Here is a 26356-nt window from a genome sequence, read left to right as displayed (position 1 = left end):
TCACACTGGAGGCCAAACAGGGGCCCTTTGGTTTTCAGAAATTAGGAGTGGATACTTGAATGTTCTTTTTTTCTTTGAGAAAAGCAGAATCGAATGAGGATGAAAAGTGTCGTCTGCTGGGATCGATCGTGTTCTCGATTAATGGTCTGCTCTATAAAACATTATAAAACTTCCATAACAATATCGTGAAGTACGTTTAAGCGTCTTGTTTTGTTTGACAAACCTAAAAATATTCAGTTTCCAGTAATATGAGACCAAGAAAAGCAGCAAACTCTCACATTTAAGAGCATTTTCTTTCAATCGACTAACTGATTCATCGCTTGCAGATCTAGTGGCACAATCACAACTTAGTAAATGGAAAAAGCATCCGGACATAGATGCTCATTAAATTTCATACTGCTGGTTAGATGGTAAACAGTCGAGTTTAGAAGCAGCAATTCTTAATAACTGGGATTTTCTTAAAAATTGTTGGTACTTGGTAACCAAAGCTCATCCTTCACAGCTAAACGTGAATTTTATATCAGGAAAACGAACTTCAGAGTTTCTCAGAGAAGATAACCGACACAGCAGACAGACGTCCCCCGAAAAAGACAAGCAGGTCAGAAAATTTTCTTACAACAGGAGGAAAATCTAAATCGCCCTTTCTTAAGAACGGAGTCTATTGTTTTAGGTACACTTGCATACAGTCAGGGATTTCTGTAGGCATACTGTCAGGTGTATAATTAATCAATTACACCATTCAGTCATTCACTGAAACAGCTGGAAAACAGTACAAGAGTGTCTGCAGGCAACAGTGAAGCATGTTTAGAGCTGCATTTCTGCAGAGTTGGGGATTTGGTCAGAATGAATGGTCTCCTCAATGTTGAGAAGATACTTATTAATCATGCAGTACCATCAGGGAGGCATCTGATTGGCCCTAAATTTATTCTGCGACACGACAAAGACCCCAAACACACAGCAAAAGTCATTAAGAACTATTGTGAGCGTAAAGAAGAAAAAGGAGTCCTGGTAGTGGTGGTGTGGCGCCCCCGGATCTGTAAACCTGTCTATTTTGGAAAGCACATCCGTCTAAAACCTTGGCACAGTATTTTTATCTTCTATCTTTCCAGTTAACATGCGCCACTTCACCGTTTGTCACACAGAAACTCTTGAAATCCTGCAGGCAAACAGTGACTTTTCAACTAAAACTTCAATAGCATTCCCGAGATGCTGCAACACCTTGAGTCAACATCTCACTATGCTCTGAAAAAGGAGAGCGGCTGCTCTATCGACCGCCGTCAGTCATTATTCTCCCTCACAGCCTGTCTGAGCTCAGGAGGACAGACATGACTTCAAAGCGAATCTTTGGACACAAACACAGACGATTATGTGGTTTTAAAACAAAAGAAAAAAAGACGTGGATGCTTGCAAACAATCAGAAAACGTTATTTTCTTGACTAAATTTGAAGTCGCGGCATTCAAAAACATCAAATAAGTAATTTTTCCTCAACGCCAGAAAGGCAGAAACGTGTTCAGTTTGTGGCGGGTTTGAGTTTTAGAGTTTACCTCTCCTCTTTAAAAAGTGTTTATTTCGATCATTTTCTGTGATTGATTTTGTAAATAACGGACAAAAACAGCCATCAAAGTGATATTTACATCTTTATTCGACAGCTTGCTTGATTTCTCTAGAACCCCACAAAATTCAGACTTTAAAAAAAAAATCTAAAAGTCTAAAATCTAAACCCAATTAAAACCAGCTTAAGTCTCTCAAACTATAAAATTGTCCGTGATCAAAGTTTAAAAATAAGACACGGGTTTAAAGCCCATATTTCATCGAATTAGGGATTAAAAACAGCACTTTTTCTAACGAAGTTCTGAATTGGCATCTGTGTGTGCGTCCTACTGCTCGGACTCATCTGAACAGTCCGACTTTCTTCTTCTTTGGTTTGTTGGACGTTCGCTCAGCAGGTTCGGACGTGACCGGTAGAGACTGTAGAGGAGAAAAAAAGGAGAGGAAGGATAATTGTGTTTATCGTCTTTTGCATTCCTTTACAATCTTCTTGCCCTTCACCTTCAATCTCATATCTTTCATATCATTGTAAAAATATCCTTTTCTAAACAAATAATCATGTAAGCATTTAAACTATTAAAACTTTTTAACAATATATTTAGAGGAAACTCTGTTTGTAAACTTTAACACTAAAATTTCTTCACTAGAAATTTAAGAGTTTAAAAAATGTTAAGCTACATAACATGAGAGAGGTTTATTAACAGTAAAGTAGTAAAGGCACTGTATAAAATCTACTAAATTGTTATTCATAGTAGTAGTTCTTAATATTTCAATGCATGTTTAAGGCCGTCTTCTTGTGATGGTACTGTGTATCCTGTCTGTCTAATTTGCTTAATCACTTTTTATTCCTCCTGTTAAAAGCAATTAAATGTGAAAATAACCTAAATATTTCATTCTACAGTCAGTGCATGGTGTTACTGATAATTAAACCACGTCAGTTATTTGTAATTTTTTTTTTCTTCAGTAAAACAAATGTCCGGTGTCGTCTCCCAGAGTCGTACCTGTTTGGGTCTGTCGGCCATCTTGGCTCCGGCTGCGTCCGCTCTGTCCTCACCTGCTTCACTGCTGACAGATCCACCTGCAGGACGAGGACACAGACGCTCAAAAAAAGTGTGAATTAAACATTTCCTCAAATTAAGAATGCGGAGAAATATGTTAGGATGTATTATATTCTTTCAACGTGTTAGTATTAACAGACGCACAGGCGGAAAAAATTATTTGTTCTCGGCTGTTTCTTGGTTAAAATAGACATTTGTTTTTTTAAATAGTTGCTTTTCTCAGTTTTATATTACCGTTAATGAAAAACCTTGGATTTACTTGAAAAGATCTACAGATTAATGGCAGTGGAATTGAAAAGTAATGACGAGCTGCAGCGCAGAGAAGATGTGTTTGACTGTTTGAAAGTCACTGAACCGCTGAACTCTTTAACTAAACAGCAACACACATTTTAAACTGAGCTCCTGATGCGTTTGGATTAGTTGAGTGTGGAATTAGTTTTATTAAGTGTCAGACGGCTGGCCGAACACCACAACGTGGCTCTTTGATGAACATTTTGATTGGGATGTTGAATTCAAAAGTAAGACTAATAGTTAAGATCTGTCTGTTCTAGTAGCGAATCAAAACAAACACGGTTTCCACTGATCAAAAACTGGAGCATCCTAAAATTTTTGGGTGATATCATTTTAACTGCGAAGCTTTAAGTCGTCGGCGGGGAGCTTTCCAGACCGAGAGACGAGGTGAGGTCTGGTTCTTCAGTGGGCGGCTGGTCCTCCTCGACAGGGCGCTCCTCGGACAGTTTGCGTTTCCTTGTGCCTGCGTTGCCGTGGGCGACGATGGCCGCGTACAGCTGCTGGAGGTCGGCATTGAAGCCCAATGCGTCCTGCTGTTCAGAGCGCAGCAGAGGAAGAGTCTGAGGGGAAGAGAAACAGACACGTTTAGGTCTTAATTTCTTCTTTTTGACCAAGAAATACAAGCAGTCAGGTGGTCAGATTCATGTCATCCCACATGTTGGATGTGAATTTGATAAGTGCTATGTTTTCGTTACGGACAGAAAAAGGCGGCTATTAAAGGTCCAGTCTGGACAAAATGGGACTCAACCAATGGAAATCTGTTGTGCCCGAGTCCTGCTAATTCACATCCAGGATGGAGCGATCAGCAGGCGGACCGTGCTCCGAGCTGAGAGGAGGTGGACTCTGTGTTTTACATCGATGATGCTTGGTGCTCAAACACAGTAAAAATAGACTCTTTTCCCCAAATTTCTGACTTTTTTTAATGTAAAGATGAAACTATATTATCATCATCTGGTTGCTGCTGTTTACATCCTCCCCAAATGCAAATATAAAAAAATGCACTGCAAAATGTTCTGGGTGTAAATATCTGTATATATGGTTTTATTTCATATTTATTAATATACACTTGTTAAGTTCTGTGAGTGCATGAAGGAACTACAAACTTTCATTTCATTATACAACCTTGTGCAGTTTAATGACAAATAAACAACCTCGCAAATGAAGGTAAAACGAGAGCCAGGTTTTAATAAACCAAGTCTTTCCTTTCGCTCTATGATCTGGAGGAAGTTACCCACACTATAATTTCCCCTGTATGTTAGTATTCATGTGCACTGAGGTCTGAATTTCTTTGCGTTTAAGGTTTTAGTGGACCTGCTCAGTTCTGCAGCGCTGAAGCCAAATCAAGAAAGATTCAAAAGAAACAATCAGGTGCATGAACTTAAAACATGAAAGTGCCCTTTCGACACAGCTCGGTGCTTCAGGGTATGTTTGTTTTATGGCCCTGCAGTGGGAGTCACATGTGTGAGGTGTGATGCAGGGTGTGTCGGGGCTGTGATAAGCCTCTAATCAAAGCTGCATTATTGGCACAGCTGAGCGCAGGTAGAGACGCGAGCGGGAACAACCGAGACGCACACACAGGCTCTGTCAACCGCAAGCCCGATAAGGGCGAGTGTAAACTCCTGCGACATTATGCAAGCTCACAGCCGGCGTGTAGAAAAACACTGGCTATTCACTAAATCCTTTTTCCCCCGATGGAGAGGACAAACTCTCCAAATTAGCTCCTCAAATATTGACCGGGAGAAATTGGTGGTCTCCCGCTCGCTGTCAGGGCAGAGGGGCTCCTAAACACACTTTGGTCAGGTTTAGAGGTTTTGCATTGATTTATTTTTGTTATTTGTTTGTTTAAATATCATAAAAATAAATGTAAATGCTCTGGTGAGGGTTAGTTCTGCTTTGGGCACAGAGAAACCAATGTGCTGGGGAGGGGGAGAGAAAGCAGCAGAAAGCCCACCTTATTCTCTCTTTTTATTCAAAGTGGCTGCAGTGCAAAGTGCACGTGGAAAATAAATTGGAGGGTGGTGATTAATAAAAACACTCTCAGCAAATCAAGTCACTGGACTCAAGGCTTTGAAACAGCTGAGCCAATCACAGACAGGCGTGACAACAGCAGCTCAACAAATGGAAAGACGCTCCTTCAGGAAGTCATGTTGGCGTGCGTGGGTTTGTTTTACAGTCAATTAGCACAGTGAGGATGGAAATTATTAATTTGTGCCACCTGTTTGAACCTCCCCTCCCACCGGACCAAAACACACACAGACTGGCTGAGTGAAATTCAAGGTCAGGAAAATACTGATCACAACAAAAGGTCAGGGCGCTGCCTGCGTTGGATGGTGAGCAGCCAAGAAAATAAGCCCCACCAAGTCAAAACTAAGAGAGCAGAAATGCTGTTCCAAACATCTATGTATTTTAGTAAACGTACAACCCGGCGGCGTTTGTTATCAGCTGCTGTTGACCAGAAAGGAAACGCCAGACGAGGAATAAAAAAAAAAAAAAAGAGATTACAGGAGGTCAATAACCTCATTTGTCGAGTCATGTTCTGGAAAGAACCAGAACAAAGTCCTCCAACAAGGGAGGACAAAGAAGAGCGCTCACCTGGTGGCCACACCTCCAAACAACACCCCCATACGCCACAGCAAAGCATCATGTGTGGCAGGAAGAGGAAGTTGGCAGCGTGTTGGTGTTTCTCTATCATTAGCAGGTAAACAGCTCTGATTTGAGACCCGCTGCTGCTGCTGCTGCTGCTGTTTTTCAGGTGGGGGGTTCAGGTGCCAGAGAGTCTCCCTCTCCCTCATCCCTGCTGCCGACCTCGTGTTTACTCTCCCTCATTCCTCTCGACGTGACCTCAGCAGCTTCCCGTCCCCGATCCCAGAGTGATGCGTCGCTCTCCGTTTGACACCCCAAAGAAAAAAAACTGGAGGATTCGACAGTTCAGCGACGAGTGAAGAGACGCAGGCGCAGAGAGTGAACAGGAGAGAGGCTGAGATCAGATCTGGAGCACACAGATACACGTACTGTATTCAGCTGCAACAAACAAAAAGCTCTGACTGTTAGGGATGCACCGAAATGAAAAGTCTTGGCCGAAGCTGAAACCAGATATAATGAAAAAATATGCTGAACACCGAACAAGTACCTTTTCTTACCATTGCACAAATTAAGTGAATTTTAAGTGAATAGAGACTATGGTGGCCCGAGAGGGTCCAGTAAAGTACATGAGTCTATTTACTTTTAATGAAGACTTCCCAGCCTCTCTTCAGGTAGGACTCTCACACGGCAACACTTGTCTTTATAAAGAGAGAAAATGACGGGATAAAGTCTCTAACCTGCCTGTCAGCTCGCACTGGTCCGTTTCAGTGGATTTACCATAAAGGCTTGAATACGTGTGCACTCCAAATGTAGGTGCGGCTAGTTTAACCGCCTTCTCACAAACGAGTGACAGAAACACTCGAGGCGGTTATTTTCTAAGAAGTCAGCCACAGATGGCGTCTTTCTCTGACACTTTAAAATGCTTCCACACTGCCGACATGTCAACGTAATTGTTCGGTAAAATGTCTTCGGTCTTTTGACTCATTAAAAAATGTTTCGGCCGATTAATTTCGGTGGCCGGACATTTGGTGCATCCCTACTGACTGTAACCGTGAGCTCCCGGTTGTCCATCTTTTGAGGCACTCTGAGATCTGAGTTGAGCAATTTGCAGAGATTCCCTTATCCTAATTGGGCACGCACAAAATATTCCTTTGTGTGAAGTCTGATTAATGACCTCAAGTGATGTCACCTGAGTCAGTGTCAGCTGGCGCGCTGCTTATACCTGCCACAGGATACATTAAGCCTCTTTCACACTACGCACTTTTACGACTCATTTGCCACCGAGCTCGCCGACTGTGATCGGGACAAATCATCGATCAATCGATGTACTCCTACTTAACAACGCATCAAAGAGTCTCGCTGACACATCTTTGTCTTTATAATGTTTATCTTTATATTAGTAAAGGACTCGTCATTTCCCGTGTCACTTTTCATGTGCGTTCTCTTGACAAAACGTGGTTTGGTCCTAATTTTTGCAGTGGTACCTCAGTGGAGTACTCCGTCAACACAAGGTCCAACTTATTCAACGTCTTTGAATCTTTTAACAACATCTTACGGCCTAATCATCTGAGGATAAGGTTGCTCAATTGTCATTTAATTTTCTTTTATTTAACCTTTGGCCTTTTGTTAGGCGCAACATGGAGATGATATGCTGTTATCACGTGTCGGTAACAATGCAAACCGGATCAGAGGGCAGATATTGTTTATTTTTTTATCTAAATCTAAATTAAGAAAGTAACTTTAGAGTATTTTGAGCGGACACAATGTATTTTGGGTTGAAACAGGACAGGGAGCGTCAGCCGGTGGGATATCGGTTCAGGAGAAAGACAGGGAGGGAAGAACAGGGGCATTATTGATTACTGAATCACTGTGATGGCCCAAAAATGGACAGCTCAATATCGAATGAATCATAGAGTATTTTCAGCTGCTCACAGGGCTCTGCGGTGCGAGATTTCACCTAGAAATAGATATGTGCGAATCGGAAAAGTTATTTACGAGCATGAGTTTGTTGTTGTTATATTTGTGTGTATACCGTCCCGGCTCACATCCTGAAAACAGCGCAGGGACGCTAAAAATACAAGGCAACAATCCAGTGACTTAACGTGGACAACACTGAAGTGACGTAAGGAGAAACAAACAAGAGGAAGGTCAAGTCTTCGGCTTGTGTTTCAGTTTATCAGCGCTTTAAATCAGCCTCTCCCAGGATCCTGTCTGCTCCACGCCTTTTACCTTTCACCTGCCCTCTGTCCTCGTCTGCCGCTGTCACGTCTCCCCTCAGGGTGATGACACACAGCTAATCTGAGCCCGACATCCCATTAACGGTCACAATAATATCTCAGTTACAACCACAGAGGCTCGTGTAGCCGCCGCGGGGTTTCTAATTCAAGAGAACAACTGGTATAAACTTCGGGGTGTAATGTTTAACAACAGAAGAAACGCTTCACTAAACCACACACATTTGTTCTGCACGCTTATCCACTAAGTTTTGTCTACTAGTGCAAGTAACAAGACTCATTTACAAGGAGTTGTAATGGCAGGTCTACACAGGAGGCATAACAGCCGTGTTGCTGTGTGGAGAATCTAGACGATCTTATGATGTGCAGCATGTCCATATTGACAAAGTTTTAACATTTGAATGTGTATGAACAACTTCAGCAGCTTAGAACGAGCTCAAGAAGGCGACCCGGTGGGATTTAAGAGGTTTTAGACACCTAAAGAACTTCTACAGAAACCAGACCAGGCATCTAACTGGGACTCTGCTCTTCCTTTAATAATATAAAACAGAAAAAAATGGCACGTGTAAATTACACTTAGTATTTTAAAAATGGAATAGAAAAACGTTTTGTGTGCACTAATCTTGTTTCTCAAGCAGAGATGTACAAATGAACTGCAAACCAACATAACCAATTTAACTAATCGACATTTCAGGTCCGTCATTTAGACAATGAGTCAGCCGCAGATTTTAATAAGGTGGAAAAGAGAAAGGAGGGAAACTATCACAAGTTAAAAAAAGGTAACACGTGGCAGTCTTACCGGGAGTTTAATGTGGTTTGAACAGGATCTAACATCAATGCTTTGTTTGGTAAATATTAGGCCAGTCGGTCATTATTCAAATTTGATACGTAGGCCAGTCATGCATTGAGTTCAATTTGCTGTCGCAGCTCGTAAACTGATTTTACAGTCAGTCCAACAAATCCTGACAGATGTTTTCAACTGCCAAATGACTTAAAATATTATAAATAACATTTAAAAAATAATAATCTGAAGGATGTGCAGCCATAAAATGGTTGTTTATGTTCAGTGTTAGATTAGAAAGCTGTAGCTGTAGTTAGTGGATCTTTTTTAACTCTCAAATATAAGTTTCAGCTGCAATTTCTGCTGAGTCGTCCTCGAGTTTTAAGGGAATTTGAAAGCAAAGAAGGAAAATAAGCCAATATACTATCAGATTAATCTCTTCTTAATACTAATAACACCATGTCTAAAGGTTTTTTGGGTGGAAATATGTCAATATCAGCCATAAAAATCTTAAACATTTGAACTGTGACCTCCTGATACTGAAAATCCATCTTCTATCAGCTAAGGGAAAGCCTGATATTTTTTTGTGGCTGACGTTCATTTAAACCCACTTCTGGTTTGGGCCTGGTGACCGCCTCCTGCGCCGCTCGCTCACGGCGTGCTGCTGTAACAGGAACGTGTTAAGTGTCACAAATAAAATACAGTATTGCGCCCGGCGTGTTCACGTGCCGACAAGTGCTGCAGCCGTGTTTTGTGCTTGTGCTCTCGTGTTGCTCACAGGCTCGTGATGTCTTTGCGGGACGCCGCACTCGAGCCGGTCCAGGCTGGGGCTCGGCCCAGCGGCCAGCAGCTGAAGAGGGGGAGCAGCCAGGCCACAGAGGGCCTAATTACAGACCCAGACCGGGGACAACCCTGTGGAAACTGTGTGCAACTTCCAGAGGGCACAGGAGGAGGATCTACTGTATGCAGATGGTTTTATTTTGTTTGTCCTTATAAAACTTTAGAAACAAGTGCTGAGGATAATCATTATTTTTAGTATTTCCTCATTTTCTTTAGTCTATAAAACTGTCAGGAAAATTGTAAATATGTCACAGAGTCCAAGAGCCCAGGGTGATGCATTCAAATGTCTTGTTTTCAGTCAGTCCAAAAACCACATAAATTCAGTTTACAGTGACATAAAACAGAGAGAAGCAGCAAAAAACCTCACACTGGAGAAGCTGCAACGAGAGAAGTGTTCAGTACTGAAGAAGACTCTTAGATGAGAGGCAACACATCTTCAACCAAGGCTTTCCTTCCTTGGATGACTGAGACGATTTGAAGGATTTTCAAAATTGTTTCTCTGGTGATGAACTAATTGTTTCAACACTAGTAGAAATGCAAACAGACAAAACAAACCTGCAGTATGTATATCTCTCTCTCTCTCTCTCTCTCTCTCAACAGAATCACAACACTGTCAAATACTTTCAATTATAAATAATAATTGTTTTACTTGTAATATGAGAGAATTTCAAACTTTTGGAGGTTAAACTTGATCTTCGGGTCCAGAATCATACAAACACTTGTTTTAAGTTGCTTCCAAGGCGAGGAATGACGTTTTAGCCCTTCTTCTGTCTCTATTCAATGCAAATATATTTCCTTAAAGATACTCAAGTTTCTAATATTAACTGGTAAATGCACAGTTTCTGTCTTTCTTTCCATTTGAGTCTGTCACATCCTAAACCGACAAACCTAAAGACCAGCTGAAACCTACAAAGACTGAACAAATCACTCGCATGTTCTAGTCTTTGACCGTCAGGAAGAAGCAGTGAACACACCAGACAACATGCAGAACTGTTGGTCAGTAACCACTGAAGCTCTGGAGGTAGACCACCTTTGCAAATCCTGCGAGAACGCCAACTGTCCACGACAAACAAACATGGACGGCAACCAGCAGCTTGCACTGTTTACACCGCCGTTCAAAAGTTTGGTGTCCTTGTTTTCAACAGGAAGAACAGTTCTTGTCTATTAAAATAAGATTAAATTGATCAGAAATACAGGGTGGACATTGTTAATGTAGCTGCAAACAGCTGCCTTCGGTCTCCGGGGCCTCTCACTCCTCTTTCTGTTCTGGTTAGGGCCCGTTTGCGCTGTTCTGCGACGGGAATTTCCTAAGTGACCCCAAAAAAATCTCAGAGTTTGGTGAGATCCTGGATGGCGAGATCCTGGATGGCGAGACGAATCCGGTCCAACTGGGTCCCATCAGCTATCATACCTGAATCAATACTGATGATCAGGTCAGCAGTAGCATAAACATGTAACAGGATTAATGTGTGTCATATCTATAAGATGACCAGCAATATTTAGCCACAGAGCTCAATACTCTGAGTTCAACATCACTTTCATACCGATGTGTGTTCACATCACGTCACCCCGCCGCCCCCTCCTCCTCGCCTTCTTACCACCCAGGCCCTGAATTCCTCAGGTATGTGAGATAAAGAGCTGCTCGCTGCTATTAATGAGAGCAGCAGTCAATGATTTACTGAAGAGATGAAGAAGAAAAGGAGAGAAGCCACTTTTCCAGCCTTCCTCCGCTCTCTTCCCTCAATAATTCTCTCATTTTCTGTCCCTCAACACTCATTACCGATTACTGGAAACTCCCGATCTGAGTAATTAACATCAACTAGCAGCCAGTTTTATACCACAGAGAGGTATTTCAAATGCTCCAATCATTATAAAGGTAAGGAAAATTAGCTTTACAAGCAGCAACACGGGTTTTACTGACTTCCTATGCCCAGGGTTTCGTCTCTCAGGTGTCCTCACCATCTGAGAGAAAGACGTAAGGAAACATCGGCTGCATGTTTTGTCAGGAAGAAGTTGACAGCTTGTAATTACAATATTCTCAAGGACAACAGCTGAAGATGAACATCTAAAATGATGTAAAGAATCTGTCAATGCAATACCTGAGCAAGACACTTGGCCGCTCGATGCTCCAGAGGCGTGCGACTTCTGACATACAAAGCGATTGTAAGTTCCTTTGGATAAAAGCGTCGGCTTATGCCGGTAGATCTGGATATTTGGGGCAGTCACTCTGATATTCATCTTTAATTTGCATGCTTTTTTTAAAAATGTTTGTGCATCCCAAACTGTAATAAATCATTAGATTATTTGCAATCAAGGAGCTTAAAGTTGTGGGTTTTTTTTCTCAATATGTGCAGCTTCTCTTCATTCTTTCAGTCACTGCTTAGAGCCAAAGTGTTTATTTTGGAATCCATCAGCCGCTGTGGTGTGTGGATGAAAACCGTTTCCTGCCATGCTCTTAACTTAACTCTGGTTGAAGCAAACAGATATTAGGATTTGACTCCTCCTGTGGTGCCAGCGCAGGGCTTCACGTGGAGAGCTATGTAGCATTTAAGGATAATTTCTTCACCCGTTTGAGCACATAATCACTACAGACACTTTTAGTGAAGACAGAAAACTGCACATCTCCACACAGTAATGAAGAAAAGAAATAGTTTATTTTCTTTTTAAGCAAGTTTAAGCTCAGTCAACACAAAACCTGACCAGAAAAACCTTCAATTTAAGCAAGAGAAGCAGGGAATTTGGAGTAAGGAATGCCACATTTTGGCTCAATTATGTGATTCTGAGCAGCTCAGTAGAGGTGTTTTGGTCAGAAGTGGCCACTAATTGTCAGATGTTGTTATACTGCAGCGCGGTCGCAGTGAAGCTGTGAAGCCGCCGTCTCATGAAACAGGAAGTGGCCGACGTTCCCAAACGGTGACAATTCAATTTAGAGCAGACGACGGTGACGCTGCGAGTGCTGCGCTGAGAAATACGGAGCATGACACACACACAGTCATGCATGTAGACATAAAGATAAACAGCCTCAGTGACACACACACACACACACACACACACAGTTTTGAAAAACCAAAAGCATGCGTCACAGCCTGCTCTGTGTGGACTAGCAGACACTCCCCTCTGTCAGGTCATGAGCTGCTGCCACCACACACACACACACACACTCCAAATTTAGGTCCTAAGGGAAGCTGATGTGATCCTAAAAGGATTTGAAATTTTTTTTTTTTTTCATCCTTCATCTCTGTGACCAGCTTTAGCCTGTGCCCAAGTTAAATCCCAGTGTGTGTGTGTGTGTGTGTGTGTGTGTGTGTGTGTGTGTGTGTGTGTGTGTGTGTGTGTGTGTGTGTGTGTGTGTATCAGTGGGAAGCGCATGCTAATTCCACCCATGTAAATGTTGACCTGAGCTGGGTGGGGTGTTTGTGTGGTGACGGCCTGGGGAGGGGCTTTCATGGAAAGCTGCAGCAGAAAATAAAAGCTCCTGCTCCTGTCATCATCATCTCTCTTTCACTGTCCCTCTGCCCTTCACTCCCCTTGGTGTGGGAAGGGAAGGCCACAAATGACACACACACACACACACACACACACACACTTGTGGAAATGGTGAACGAGGGAGCGATGAGGCGGAGGATTTATTTTTTTTTGAAGATATTTGTCTGCTTTGCTCTCTGTTTGGCACCAGGAACGTAAATAACTGTGTAAATGTCAAAGAAGTTCAAGTTCAAGGAAGAAAAACTAAAGCCGAAACTGAAGCTCTGGTTTTTGCAAGAACAGGAGACACAGACAGACTCTGTGTTGTACTGATCGGTCTACCTGAGCATTAATATACTCCACTTTAAAAAGGAACATTTTGGGAAATAGGCTTATTCGTTTTCTGGCATAGAGTAGAATGAATACCACTTACAGCAGTCGGTTAGCGTAGCTTAGCTTAGAGACTGGAAACAGGTAGCCTGTCTCTGTCAAAAGCCAAAAAAAATGTCATGGTTAACAGACTCGAGTATCAGGATTGTTTTCCGTCGACTGACTTATTGCTTAACTGACTGATGATTTAAGTGCTCGAATCAGGTACATGTTTAACAGATGTGTTAAAAGACTCAGATATGAGTTCCATGGAGACGGAGACACAAACACAGGTCGCTGTGTGGACAGACAGCAAACACACACACACACACACACAAGCGTGCAAAGGCCCTACCCCGATAGATAAATACTACACACACTCGCCAAACGCCTTCACCCTTTCTCTGATTCACACACACACACACAGAGCGGCGGTCCATCCAGTGTGCGATTCTTCCTTTGATGCGTCCCGGCGATATTTTTCTCAGGCAAGTTTTATTTCAGTTTGGACTTTGGTCTGGAGGCGGCCTCGTCGCAGCCCGGTGGAATTTGCCACGAGGAGGAAGACTTTGAACGATTGCAGCATTTCTTCTTCTTCTTCTTCTTCTTCTGTGGTCTCTGACTGTGCGCTCGTCTTCACGGTCCAGCGATGTGATCCCCAACAAGCAGAAAACAGAGCCGCCACTGTGACCCTGATGTAACTTTCCATGACTCCCCGCACCTGAGCTGGACCGCTTCCACCACCTAAAGAAAGATTCTTTCCTGGTTTGTCCTCTTTAGACAAACAACAACATCAACAGACTGGTTTCCTCTCTGAAAACCACCAAATGATGCAACTGAGGAGTCAAACAAACTGTGAATTATACTCCGGTGTTTTCCTGCAAAGGGACAAACGGAGGAGAAATTTCCCCTCTGATCAAGTTCTGTGACGTTCACCTTTAAAAGTTCCTTAACGACCTTCACGTGAAATCACATGACCCTCGTTGAACAAAGTGTCATTTCACGTCTTGAGTCATTTTAGTCGCGTTTCAACCAAAAGTACCAGGGACTTTTTAGTCCCCGGATCTCTTTTCAAGGAACTAAAAGGTTCCTAAAGCCCATTGTTGTATGTGTTTCCACCGCGGTCTAAAGACCTGCGAAGATTAGGCAAATTAACCAGTTGACGTAGGCTGTATGTCTGTACGCCGTACAAAGCGATGTACAGGCATCATTATTTAGTGACCACTTTCCATGAGCAAAAACATCAGATTTGAATGGAATGAAAATCTACAGGCTTTGCTTGACCAATAAAAACAGCTTTTTTGAGTGGGACTATCATGCAGAGGCACACGATAAAGTTCGTTAACAAACTGCATAAAGCCATCAAGTTCATAAAATAACTGCAGCACAGAGAAAGCAACAAAAAACTAAAACAGCGACAGTTTGGAAGGTCATATTATTAGACCAGCTGCAGCATCAAGTCTGTGTCGCCTGAGCGTCGGAGGAACGGGATATTTAATGAGCTTTATTACCTGCTGTAATCAGCTGTTCCGCTTGTTTCGGAGATGAGACCAACTTCAGCTCCGTGTACAAACCTCCTGACTGATGAAAACTTCGGACCCAGTATTTAGCGTAACTCCATCAGCTGTTTGCTGAGTTCCTCCAAAGGTTCCTAGTTCCGGGGTATAGTTCCTTTAGTCTAAACACAGCTTTTGTCGTGACTCCGGGTGTCTAGCTGTCTCGTAGTGAATTTAACGGTCACATCTACAAGATGGACGGACTGATCTTATGGCAAGCCGTTTTAATATGTATTCCTACTCTCTATTTAAAAGTTACTAGTACTTATTCATTGGTTACTAGTAACTATTCCATTAGATACTAATAGTAACTAATCCCATTTTACTAGTAACAATTGATTAGGTACTAGTACTTATTTTTTAGTCACTAATAACCGATTCATTAATTACAAGTAAATAAGTTTTTGTTAGTAACTAATTGCACATTTTTGTCATTGAAATCTATGGAGCTCTATGGAAATCCGTTTTAACATTTATTCCTTAAAACTTACTAGTCGCTATTAAAGGGTTACTAGTAACTTTTCCATTTTACTAGGAACAATCAATAAGATACTCGATGATTAGATCAATTGATTAGATACTAGTACTTCATTTTATGATTTCTTATCAATTTTATAATTATTTATTGTCTTCTTGTTCATCATTATGTATTTTATTGTATTTTGTGTATCTTATCATGTGTGTTCTTATCAAACCGACCATGTCGTTGGCGATTTTACACTTTAAATAAACCTCACTTTGACTTTATGCATTCTGTGTTTAATTTACTTCTTCCTTTGATATTCTAGATTTTAGTTTAAGTAAAGTTTAAGTAAAGTATCAAGTCAAGTAAAACTTTACTTGACTTGATTTTGGCATGTGAGCAATGCATTATGGGATTGTGAGCATAAAACAGCGTACATGTCATGGACACTACGTAGTGGAAACTTTTACACGCTCACATAAAATGGCAGACAGTAAATAAAGTGCACTATTTAGTAAATAAGGAGTGATTTCAGACACAATAGTGAGCAGACATTTGTGCTCTATCTGTGCAGAAACATTTTACATTTACATTTATTCATTTAGCTGACGCTTTTATCCAAAGCGACTTACAATTGCAGATCACTAAAGCAGATGTCCGGATGTCTCGCACATAAATTCCTAAAAGAATTCTCTGGGGCGCATGGCCGGCGTAGGTTTTGGTGCTCCTCCTTGGGGGTGCTTGACTGGGCCCCCGTCCGGGGACGAGATCGGCCTCGGGGGCTGCTGTCACTGCCTGCACTGTAGGGAGGGATGCCTCTGGCTGGGCTGGGGGACCGTTGGCCTCGTTCTCCCGCATTATCGCTCCCTGGCGGCAGGGAGCTTCCCGGCAAGCCTTCTGCTGTTCTTCCTTGGGGCGGGGTACAGCTTCCCCCGGGACACGCGGTCTGGGGTCCTTTGCGCTTTGGGGGGTCGCAGGGTGCCCTGGCTTCTGGGGGTGGGGGTCTCTGCGCGGGTTGATCCGATTGCGGTTTGGTGGGCTGCGGTGGGATTGTGGGGCGATTGTCGATGCATCTTGATGCATTGTGCTTTTTCCCTGGGCAGGGTCTCTGGATGGCTGCTGGGCGTTTAGTTTGTGCATTGGAGTCCGGGGGAGGCATCTCCTCGTTGGCTTGGAGGGACCAGTTTGCGTCCCTGTTTTGCTTCGTTGGCCTCGGATCCGTGCTTCCCCATTTCTCTGTCGGCCAGTTGTTGGACCCCTCTGGATACTGAGGTATATAGTTAGTTTTCGGGCTGTGCTCCGGTTTGTTCTGGGTTTGTGCCTGGAGTTCTCGGCCCTTGACGAGTGGGTTGTTGGTGGCCTGCAGCTGAGCTAGTTGATTTTGCCTCGTTGCTGGTTTGGCTGGTGTTGCATGGCGGCCGGGGGGCGCGCTGGGCATGGGGGATGTCGGCTGGCGCCGGCGGCCTTAGTTTTTTCCGCCGGTTGGGGGGACGGCGGACTTTTATTGGCGGGTGCACGGTGACCTGTGCGGCGCGTTTGCTGCCGGGCTGGGACTTGCTGCTGGTGTTTCTCTCGGCTGGCTTTCGCTGTCGTGTTGTTCCGTTTGCTCTCTCTCGTTTGCCCGACCTTGCACGTGGGATTCACGGGGGGGCTGCTGGGCATTGGGTGTCGCCGTGCTCGCGCAGTGTGCGCGTTGGCCTTGTCACTTGTGCATTGGTGTTGATGATTGCGTGGCATTTGGGCTTTTTGGTTGTTCGCTGCGCGGCGGTGGGCTGCTGGGTGGGGGGGGGGGGGCACTGGTCTATGTTGTGTGCGCGCCGCGGTCGGTCCGGGCGCTGCTCTTCCGCGGGTTACGCCTTTTGCGTTCCGTCGGCATTACGTTGTCAACTGGCATTTGGGTCGGGGTCTTCTGCGTTTGCATCGCGGTGCATCTGGGAGTCTTTGTTTTTTTTTTTTTATTGATTTATTCTTTTTCTTTCTCCCACCCCTATTGGCTACTGGGGTTCTTGCCTGCCTGTTACAGTCGTGGCGTCACACTCTCTCTAACAACTACATTCTTTAACAGGCTTATGCGCACACACATGTACACACACACATACAGACACATTCACCCACACGCACACAGACACACACAGACACAAACAAACTTAGGTTGTCCCTGGTAGAATTATTCCTGATGCTTTTCTTTCAGTTACTTATTTAAATTAATTATTATTCCAGCTCTCGTGGCTGTGTTGTGTTGCTTATTTAGTGTGTGTGACTGTTTCTTGTTTTCATTGTTCTCTTAGTTGTCTTACTATGTCAGCTGTTTATTGCTGCTGTTCGGCTGGTTGTCCTTTACTACTACTATTATTATTTTTATTGTTTGTTTTTGTTTGTGTTTGTTTGTTGTTGTTTTTCTCCTCCCCAAGCCCCCCTCTCGGTTCTATTGCAGATTTTGTTGCTTTCTGCAATTGTGTGTTTAGTGTTTCCCTCTGCTTTTCCCTGTAGTCCCCACCTTCCCCCTTCTCTTGCAGGTGTTGTCCTTTCTCTGTGCTGTCTGTTTGTGCCCCCCCATCCCCGTGTCTGCCCCCCTGTCCGGCCCGGTGACAAATCAATACATAATTAAATAAATAATAAAACAGACAAAGAAGTATTTTAATACTCTCTTGTTAAAGTAAAATCTGTCTGGCACAATATGGTATCCAGGTCATCATACTCTATACCAGGCTGCTGGGCAGGACAGGTTTAAAAAATAAAAATTAAAAAATATTCCTAAAAGAAAATATGATGTTTCATTGATGTTTCAGTCTTCTTGCATACATTATAAAGTGATGAATAGAAAACATAATCATGCTACCGCTCAAATTGTTTGTTTTATAGAAAAAGTATCACATATTTGGTCTGAACTGCTCTGATTATAGTTACTAAAAATACTAAAACAAGATCTGAAAATGAATAAAAACTAAAGATTTGAGACAAAACTAAAAAAAGAACATGAAACTGAACCGCAAAGGAAATAAAAATGTAAAAAACAGACACGAAGGGAGCTCACAGACAGCCCTTAAAACTTCAACATGTAGATCTGAAATGCCCGGTCAGTCAATCAGTCTCTCTCTCTCTCTCTCTCTCTCTCTCTCTCTCTCTCTCTCTCTAGAGTCAGGGTTCAACAGAGTCACAGATGAGAAATTCCCCACCTGAATACAGTAAACACACTCTATACGCAGAACATTTGAAAACTCAGCCCCCTCGTCTCGTCCTGATCGGCTGACGGTAACACACAGCGGCTTGAAAGTGTGTCATGGCGGCTCGCGTTTCAGGCGGAGAGAGCGCCGACTGTTCCAGCGGCCGCAGTGTTTTATCATGTGGTTCCTGCCGCGCTCGCCACAGCTGGTTAACGATCAGGAACCGAGCGGAGAGGACAGTAAAAACAGGCCCAAACAGCAAGCTGCAGGGGCTGTGGTGTGTGTGTGTGTCCATGACCTCTCACCTTTGACATGAAGTCCTCTCTGAAGGCTTGCTCCACAAAAACGTCCGTCTGCAGCCGCGCTGGGTTCAAACACACACACATTTGTATTATGGACATGTTATAAAGCATTGATCTCTCTGCTGTGAGGAACCACATGTGGCTCCACAAAAAATCTGAGGTTGATGTGTGTGTTACATTACTGTACATATGTTACGTTACTGTACGTGTGAATGACGTTACTGTATGTGTGTGAATGACGTTACTGTACATATATATGTTACGTTACTGTACGTGTGAATGACGTTACTGTACGTGTGAATGACGTTACTGTACGTGTGAATGACGTTACTGTACGTGTGTGAATGTCGTTACTGTACGTGTGTGAATGTCGTTACTGTACATATATGTGTTACGTTACTGTACGTGTGAATGACGTTACTGTACGTGTGAATGACGTTACTGTACGTGTGAATGACGTTACGTTACTGTACGTGTGAATGACGTTACTGTACGTGTGTGAATGACGTAACTGTATGTTACTGTACGTGTGAATGACGTAACTGTACGTGTGTGAATGTCGTTACTGTACGTGTGTGAATGACGTTACTATATGTTACTGTACGTGTGAATGTCGTTACTGTACGTGTGAATGTCGTTACTGTGCGTTACTGTACGTGTGTGAATGTCGTTACTGTACGTGTGAATGTCGTTACTGTGCGTTACTGTACGTGTGTGAATGTCGTTACTGTACGTGTGAATGTCGTTACTGTGCGTTACTGTACGTGTGTGAATGTCGTTACTGTACGTGTGTTACTGTGCGTTACTGTACGTGTGTGAATGTCGTTACTGTACGTGTGTGAATGTCGTTACTGTACGTGTGAATGTCGTTACTGTACGTGTGAATGTTGTTACTGTGCGTTACTGTACGTGTGTGAATGTCGTTACTGTACGTGTGTGAATGTCGTTACTGTACATATATGTGTTACGTTACTGTACGTGTGAATGACGTTACTGTACGTGTGAATGACGTTACTGTACGTGTGAATGACGTTACGTTACTGTACGTGTGAATGACGTTACTGTACGTGTGTGAATGACGTAACTGTATGTTACTGTACGTGTGAATGACGTAACTGTACGTGTGTGAATGTCGTTACTGTACGTGTGTGAATGACGTTACTATATGTTACTGTACGTGTGAATGTCGTTACTGTACGTGTGAATGTCGTTACTGTGCGTTACTGTACGTGTGTGAATGTCGTTACTGTACGTGTGAATGTTGTTACTGTGCGTTACTGTACGTGTGTGAATGTCGTTACTGTGCGTTACTGTACGTGTCTGAATGTCGTTACTGTACGTGTGTGAATGTCGTTACTGTGCGTTACTGTACGTGTGTGAATGTCGTTACTGTACGTGTGTTACTGTGCGTTACTGTACGTGTGTGAATGTCGTTACTGTACGTGTGTGAATGTCGTTACTGTACGTGTGTGAATGTCGTTACTGTACGTGTGTGAATGTCGTTACTGTACGTGTGAATGTTGTTACTGTGCGTTACTGTACGTGTGTGAATGTCGTTACTGTACGTGTGTGAATGTCGTTACTGTACGTGTGAATGTCGTTACTGTACGTATGTGAATGACGTTACTGTACGTATGTGAATGACGTTACTGTACGTTACTGTACGTGTGAATGACGTTACTGTACGTGTGTTACGTTACTGTGCGTATGAATGGTGTGAATGACGTTACTGTACGTATGAATGACGTTGCCGTACGTGTGAATGACGTTACTGTGCGTATGAATGGTGTGAATGACGTTACTGTACATGTGTTACGTTACTGTGCGTATGAATGGTGTGAATGACGTTACTGTACGTGTGTTACATTACTGTGCGTATGAATGACATTACTGTACGTGTGAATGACGTTACTGTACGTGTGTTACGTTACTGTGCGTATGAATGGTGTGAATGACGTTACTGTACGTGTGAATGACGTTACTGTACGTGTGAATGACGTTACTGTGCGTATGAATGGTGTAAATGATGTTACTGTACGTGTGTTACGTTACTGTGTGTATGAATGACGTTACTGTACGTGTGAATGATGTTACTGTACATGTGTGTGTGTTACATTACTGTACGTTACTGTACATGTGTGTGTGTTACGTTACTGTACGTGTGAATGACGTTACTCTGCGTATGAATGGTGTGAATGACGTTACTGTACGTGTGTTACGTTACTGTGCGTATGAATGGTGTGAATGACGTTACTGTACGTGTAATCTTTTGTTTTATTCCTTTACACCCCTGCTGAATGTGTCCGTCTCTAACTTCCCCTGATGCCGTCTACGCCTCCTGTAGAGCACTCTGAACTATCAACCCTCTTTACATCCGTTTATTCAGTGCTTGAAGTGGAAAAGAACCGGTGCCAGTAGGTACTCACCCCAACCCGAAGGAGAAACTAGTATAAATAACATTTAACACTAAGTATGCATTATCTCGTACTAACATAGCTTCCCACTAGAGGCTACAACGTTAATCCAGTTGGACAAAACAGCCGTTTAATTTTTGTGGGTTGTTTTCATTCATTAAATTATTGATTAAGCTGCTGGTCAGTCTCTGATTGGTTTGGAGTGGAGCTGCACAATAAAACAATAACAATGATTACCGCAATTTAATTTGTTTTCAATAACAATATAATTTTAAAAAATGTTGCGTTGTGTTTTTAATTTGTATTTTATGTTATTGCTAAAACTGTATGTATTTCTAATGTACTGTATTTATTTCAGCCCCATTTCCTTTTCCCTAAGTGGTTACCCCACTTGTCAGGCCGCCATTGTAAATAAGAATTTGTTCTTTTTTTTTTTTTTTTTTTTTAATTTTTATTTAATTAAAAAAATATTAAAAAAAAATAAATAAATAAAAAAAAAATAAAAAAAAAAAATAAAAAAAAAAAGAATTTGTTCTTAATGGCTTGCCTGTAAAAAATAAAGAATAAAAAAAATAAAAGTTCAATAAAGTTTTGATTTTATTCACTTGAATCACGAATTAGGACTTCATTTTTATTAAAATGTTTATTTTGTTGAGGAAAAAGGACTGAAAAAAGCTTTTACTTTTTTACTCGTGTATATTTCAATTCTGATAAAATAAAAGATTTTATCAGAATAGTTTTGAATGTTCTGCCTCAGATTTGTGAAGTGATCCACTGACCGTAAACTGTTACTGTACGTGTGAATTCCATTACTGTACGTGTGTATGTGTGTTACGTGTGTGCGACATTACTGTACGTGTGTGTTACGTTACTGTACGTGTGTTACGTTACTGTACGTGTATGTGTGTTTACCTCTGCTGAGCGTGGCTCCGTTCTCTCTGTAGTCCTGGATCTCTGCGTCCTTCCTCGCCAGCAGACCTGCGAGCTGCTCCACCTGCCGCTGCAGCAGATGACTCATCGCCAGCAGGGGGCGCACCAGCTGAACACACACCTGACAACACGCACACACAATCCAGTTGACTGTGGGATGTTTTTATAAACCTGCTCTTTAAATGCACTTGGACTAATTTCATTTCCTGTGTGACTTTTTTGCTCATTTTCTATAAAACTTTTTTGGGTTTTGGCTTTTTTAAAACCACTTTTTAACTTGAAAATATCCCAACTTCACTTCAAATCACAGATCATGTCACGGCTCAAGACATTTATCAGTTAGATTTTCTTCAAACAAAATCAGACTGTGTTGGATTTTTTTTTGTTGCTCTATGACTGTGAAGCATTTAAAGCTTACACTTCAATTTACCACTTGTGTTGAAAAGGACAGATTGTCACATTATTTCTCACAGAAGTTGGGATTTTACAAAGTAGAAAATCCTCTGAAACATCACAGGAAGAAAGTGCTTGAACTTTTCTCAACCAATTCCCAGGTCAAAATGCTCAAATTTGGTGGCCATGGCCAAGAGCAAGAATTAAATATAGCCTCGAGCGGCAATGATCGGGATCCTAGCCAGTTATGAAAAATTTTCAGAGGAGAAGAGACTTGAGAGCAAACTGAGCAAAAAAGAAAATGTTGTGCATACTGTACAAGTTATAGCAATACACTGAATATCACTGCAGACTCACTGTTAGACCAATCTAAAAACCTTTTGCGACACTTGATATCGGCCATCAAGAGAATGTCTGTGATGTCTTGATTTTGGTAGCATTTGAAGAAAGACTTGTGGAGATATAGATGTTAATTGATTTAGCATAGTCTTAAAAATATAGAGTGACTGACTTCTGAATTGAGCACAGGTTGCAGTGAGGCAAACGTTAGTCACATATCAATGGATGTGCTGAAAAGGTTTCAGCTCTCGAGGACGTACAGAAGATTTTTTTAAGTTTGGAATGAGAAATGATACAAATCGAATTTTGTACGAATCCATACAGCGAATTACGAGGTATAAACTTTTTACAAGTGTAGTGCCCCCTAGTGGAAGAATATCCCAGGCCTGCTCAGCGAAGCTCGGACCGAGCATCTGAACAGACGCATCAAGTTTGGTGACAATAGCTCAAGCCAATTTTGATTTACGTTTATTTATGTAAAATTATACGTAAATACACAAAAGTAAAAATTTATGAAAAAAAAACAAATGGATTGACGTATCCAAATTCTTTTGATAACTTCTGATCAGCGACGACTAAGCCTTTTTCGAGATAATTGCAAAAACGCAAAGTTGATTGTTATAGCGCCACCATGAAGTATATGAGGGCCAATTTTTTTGCCTGAGTAGTGGGTGGAATTTGCAACCTACGTGCCAATTTTGGTGAGTTTTCACCCAGCAGTTTTTGCTGCCCAAACACTTTTAGTGTAGAAAAAGAAGAAAGAAAGAAAGAAAAAACAAAAACAATAGGGTTCCAGCTGCTTGGATCCCTAATAAAAAGACACTATAACTTGGTGGCGTGGTGGCAAAACCATAATATCACAGTTCAAAACCCACAATAGCCTGATCCACTCTTTAAACCTGAAAAGTGGACCGTACCACAGTGATGGGGGCTGGGGTGCAGTGAAACTCCCAGTAGAAGGGCAGCCCTGCCAGCTCGCTCTTCAGCTTCATGCTGATGTTGCCATCCTCCTGTCGCGTCAGGGACACCAGCACCTGACCGTCGGGTCGCCCGTCACTTCCTGTTAGACAGGGCTGAACCACCTCACACAGGTGGGAGAAGAAGGCTTTGACCGGGGCTCGCAAACGCCTGTTCAGCTCCTGGGAGGGGGAAAAAAAAAAAAAACAGGATTTATTTATTGAACAATTCATCTTTTGATATTTTTTTGCTAACAGATTAAATAATAATAATTCACTGAGCGCTGTGTGTACCTGCGCTCTCTTCTGGATGCCTGCTGAGTCCATCCTCTCCTCCCACACACAGTGCATGTCAGTCAGCAGGACGTGGTACGCCGTTTCCCCAAACCAGCTCTTGGCTAGCAGCTGGCAGCAGCTGATGCTCACAGGAAGCCATGGACGTTGCAGGAGGACCTCAGTCGGGGCTCCGCTGGCCTCCATCATGGCCCAAAAACAAGGTACCAAACGGACTGAACAGAAAGGAAAGACTGGAGTTAGACAATGTTAGGAGGCCGAGAGCTGTCTCTGAAGAAACTCTCCTGGTTGAATCCTCAAAAGACAAATAACTATGTTAGAAACGATCTGGTTTTTAGATAAAAAGTCTAAAAGTACTGTGAGCTTAAAAACTGAAGGAGAAATCAACTACGATTACCAAGATGCATTTCAGTAAGCTGCATCCAATCACAGAGCTTCACTTTGCTTAAACCTGATAAACCGTTCAGCACTTTAAATCAATGAAATGTTCTGAATTGACTACAGCTCTAATTCACACGTCTGATCAGCTTCTTCTCAGTAGCGACAGTAGCCGAGGCTCATGGGTATTGTAGTGTTAAACGTATTTGTCTGTAATATAAACCTATAGGAAGTGAAACCTTCAGAATTCTTAATTTATTTTCATGTATGTACACATGTTTTAAACAAAGATGAAAGTCATATCAGAGGGGAATGGTCTTTAGAGGCATCTTAATGTAAGTGCAATATAGATGCACAGCTTTAATCACTCCTTTTATATTGACTCCTGTATACTATGTTTTATTATGAATCACCTCAGCAACATCCAAGGTGTAGCCCTAACATTTCCCAGTGAGTTCCTCTTAACTTTCTGTGTCTTAGAGTAACACTAAAAAAGGTAGAAGCTCCTGAATGTTTTGAGATTGTTCCTGGAAGAAGTGGATGCCAATGAACGCCCACACCCAAATATAAAAACCACGGCGTAATTCTCCTTTTTATCAACCCTGTTTCTTAATCACTCACCTCCAGAGGAATGCGCCCCAAAAGCCTGGACTCAGATCTGTTAAAGCCGCGTTACAGACGCCGTCCCGGCCGCATAATCACCACCCTGCAGGATGGAGGCTGCAGTGGCAGCTCCTGCGGGTTACCGGCTCCTCTCTTCTGACCTGTAATGGGGCTGTTTTCAGGGAATAAAAACGAGGCATTTCTCGTCAGTCGCCATTTGAAACACGGTGCGCTGACTCACGCCAATTTGGAAATGGCAAAAACACCAAATCAGTAACTTTATGACTTCAATATACAGCCACGCAAAGCCGAACACGGTTGCCAGCGGTTAGAGGGTATCGGGGGAGGATGTTGTCCTGACACGCTCCGTTCTCGCCTTTAGGCAACGAACGTCACACCAAACTCCATTTAAAAATCTATGACTTTAAAGTTCCCTGGTTTATCAGCACACAATCTTCCGAGTTGCCACATGATTTTTGACTGTCTGCATAAATGGAAGCTACTCTTTCATTCGGCGGCCAGTATTAAACCCAGTAAAATAAGCAATACATTTGGCCCTACTTTTAAAACTGCGTTGCCGTTCATATTCCACTGCGGTGGGCGAAGGAAAACGGTACAAACAACAGAAATAAGTACCTGTGGTTGATCGGTCTTTCTTTTTTATTCAAAAACTAACAGGTTTTAACGTTTAACCTTAGCTAATTCAAGACGAGAGAAGCTGGTAAAAATCACACCAAACTCAATTTATAAATCTCTGAATTTTAAAGTTTCACTGCTTAGGCAAATATTTGTGTATATTTGTAGCTTATTTTAAACCATGAGTGTATTTGTAAAGTCAGCGACCATTTCGGTAACACAATAAGCGATATATACAGCGAAATCGCCCACTTTTAGTTATTTTTGCCAGTTAACGTTGATTCAAGGAAAGGCAGCAGGGAGGGAACTCACTAAGCTAACTCTTTGTTTTTCAGGACTTTGTTTAACATAATTACATGAAACTCTGTTATTGTTATCCTATAACACTTCATAACACACCCGGAGACATTTTAAAATATTAAAACAAGAGCTAAAACTTAAAAACTACCAACATCTGGAGCAAGAGACGCTGCTGCAAACTGCCGCCGGTTCCTGTTGATGGTTAAAGATTCCAGCACCGACGTCAAACAACAGCGTATTTCAAAGGTTCCGCCTAAAATGAATAACACCAGCAATAATAAAAATAATTATCCCCTGATAATAATCATTATTATTATTATTATTATTACATAATATTAATATAAGCATGATTTGAGGTTTGAGGTTAATAATAATAATAATAATAATAACAATAACAATAATAATAATAATACATCCAAGCAACACATTCATTTAATGGAATAAACAAATGAAATTAC

General features: G+C 42.2%; 1 protein-coding gene across 3 annotated transcripts; it reads right to left on the bottom strand.

Annotated features, from left to right (window-relative positions):
• Positions 1-1621: 1621 nt before the first annotated feature.
• On the bottom strand, positions 1622-26107 carry nhej1 (nonhomologous end-joining factor 1). Of its 3 annotated transcripts, none has more exons than XM_038715036.1 (9): positions 26051-26107; positions 24981-25134; positions 23982-24196; positions 23649-23870; positions 21982-22120; positions 18659-18717; positions 3275-3458; positions 2551-2627; positions 1622-1969 (listed from the first exon to the last, which is right to left on the bottom strand). In XM_038715036.1, exons 3-9 carry the CDS (start codon positions 24168-24170, stop codon positions 1892-1894), a joined length of 948 nt encoding a protein of 315 aa, XP_038570964.1. In that variant the 5' UTR covers positions 24171-24196; positions 24981-25134; positions 26051-26107; the 3' UTR covers positions 1622-1891. The 3 variants fall into 3 exon arrangements, with proteins under 3 accessions (XP_038570964.1, XP_038570972.1, XP_038570979.1); XM_038715044.1 differs by having other exon boundaries at positions 26047-26094; XM_038715051.1 differs by lacking the exon at positions 24981-25134 and having other exon boundaries at positions 26051-26088.
• Positions 26108-26356: the final 249 nt, after the last annotated feature.

Source organism: Micropterus salmoides, unplaced genomic scaffold (genome assembly GCF_014851395.1).
Source record: "Micropterus salmoides isolate LMB-PRFRI ecotype aquatic unplaced genomic scaffold, ASM1485139v1 Ms_hic_scaffold_1, whole genome shotgun sequence".
Taxonomy (NCBI): Eukaryota; Metazoa; Chordata; class Actinopteri; order Centrarchiformes; family Centrarchidae; genus Micropterus; species Micropterus salmoides.
The sequence above is the reverse complement of the archived record's forward strand: the minus strand, read 5'-3'. Positions and strand labels throughout refer to the sequence as shown.

Excerpts from the sequence above, each read along its gene's own strand:
- nhej1 (XM_038715036.1), bottom strand. The coding sequence starts at position 24,170 with ATGATGGAGGCCAGCGGAGCCCCGACTGAGGTCCTCCTGCAACGTCCA. Across the intron at positions 23,871-23,981 it reads GCATCCAGAAGAGAGCGCAG|GAGCTGAACAGGCGTTTGCG; the intron begins GTACACACAGCG and ends TCCCCCTCCCAG. Across the intron at positions 2,628-3,274 it reads AGACCTCACCTCGTCTCTCG|GTGGATCTGTCAGCAGTGAA; the intron begins GTCTGGAAAGCT and ends CTCGTCCTGCAG.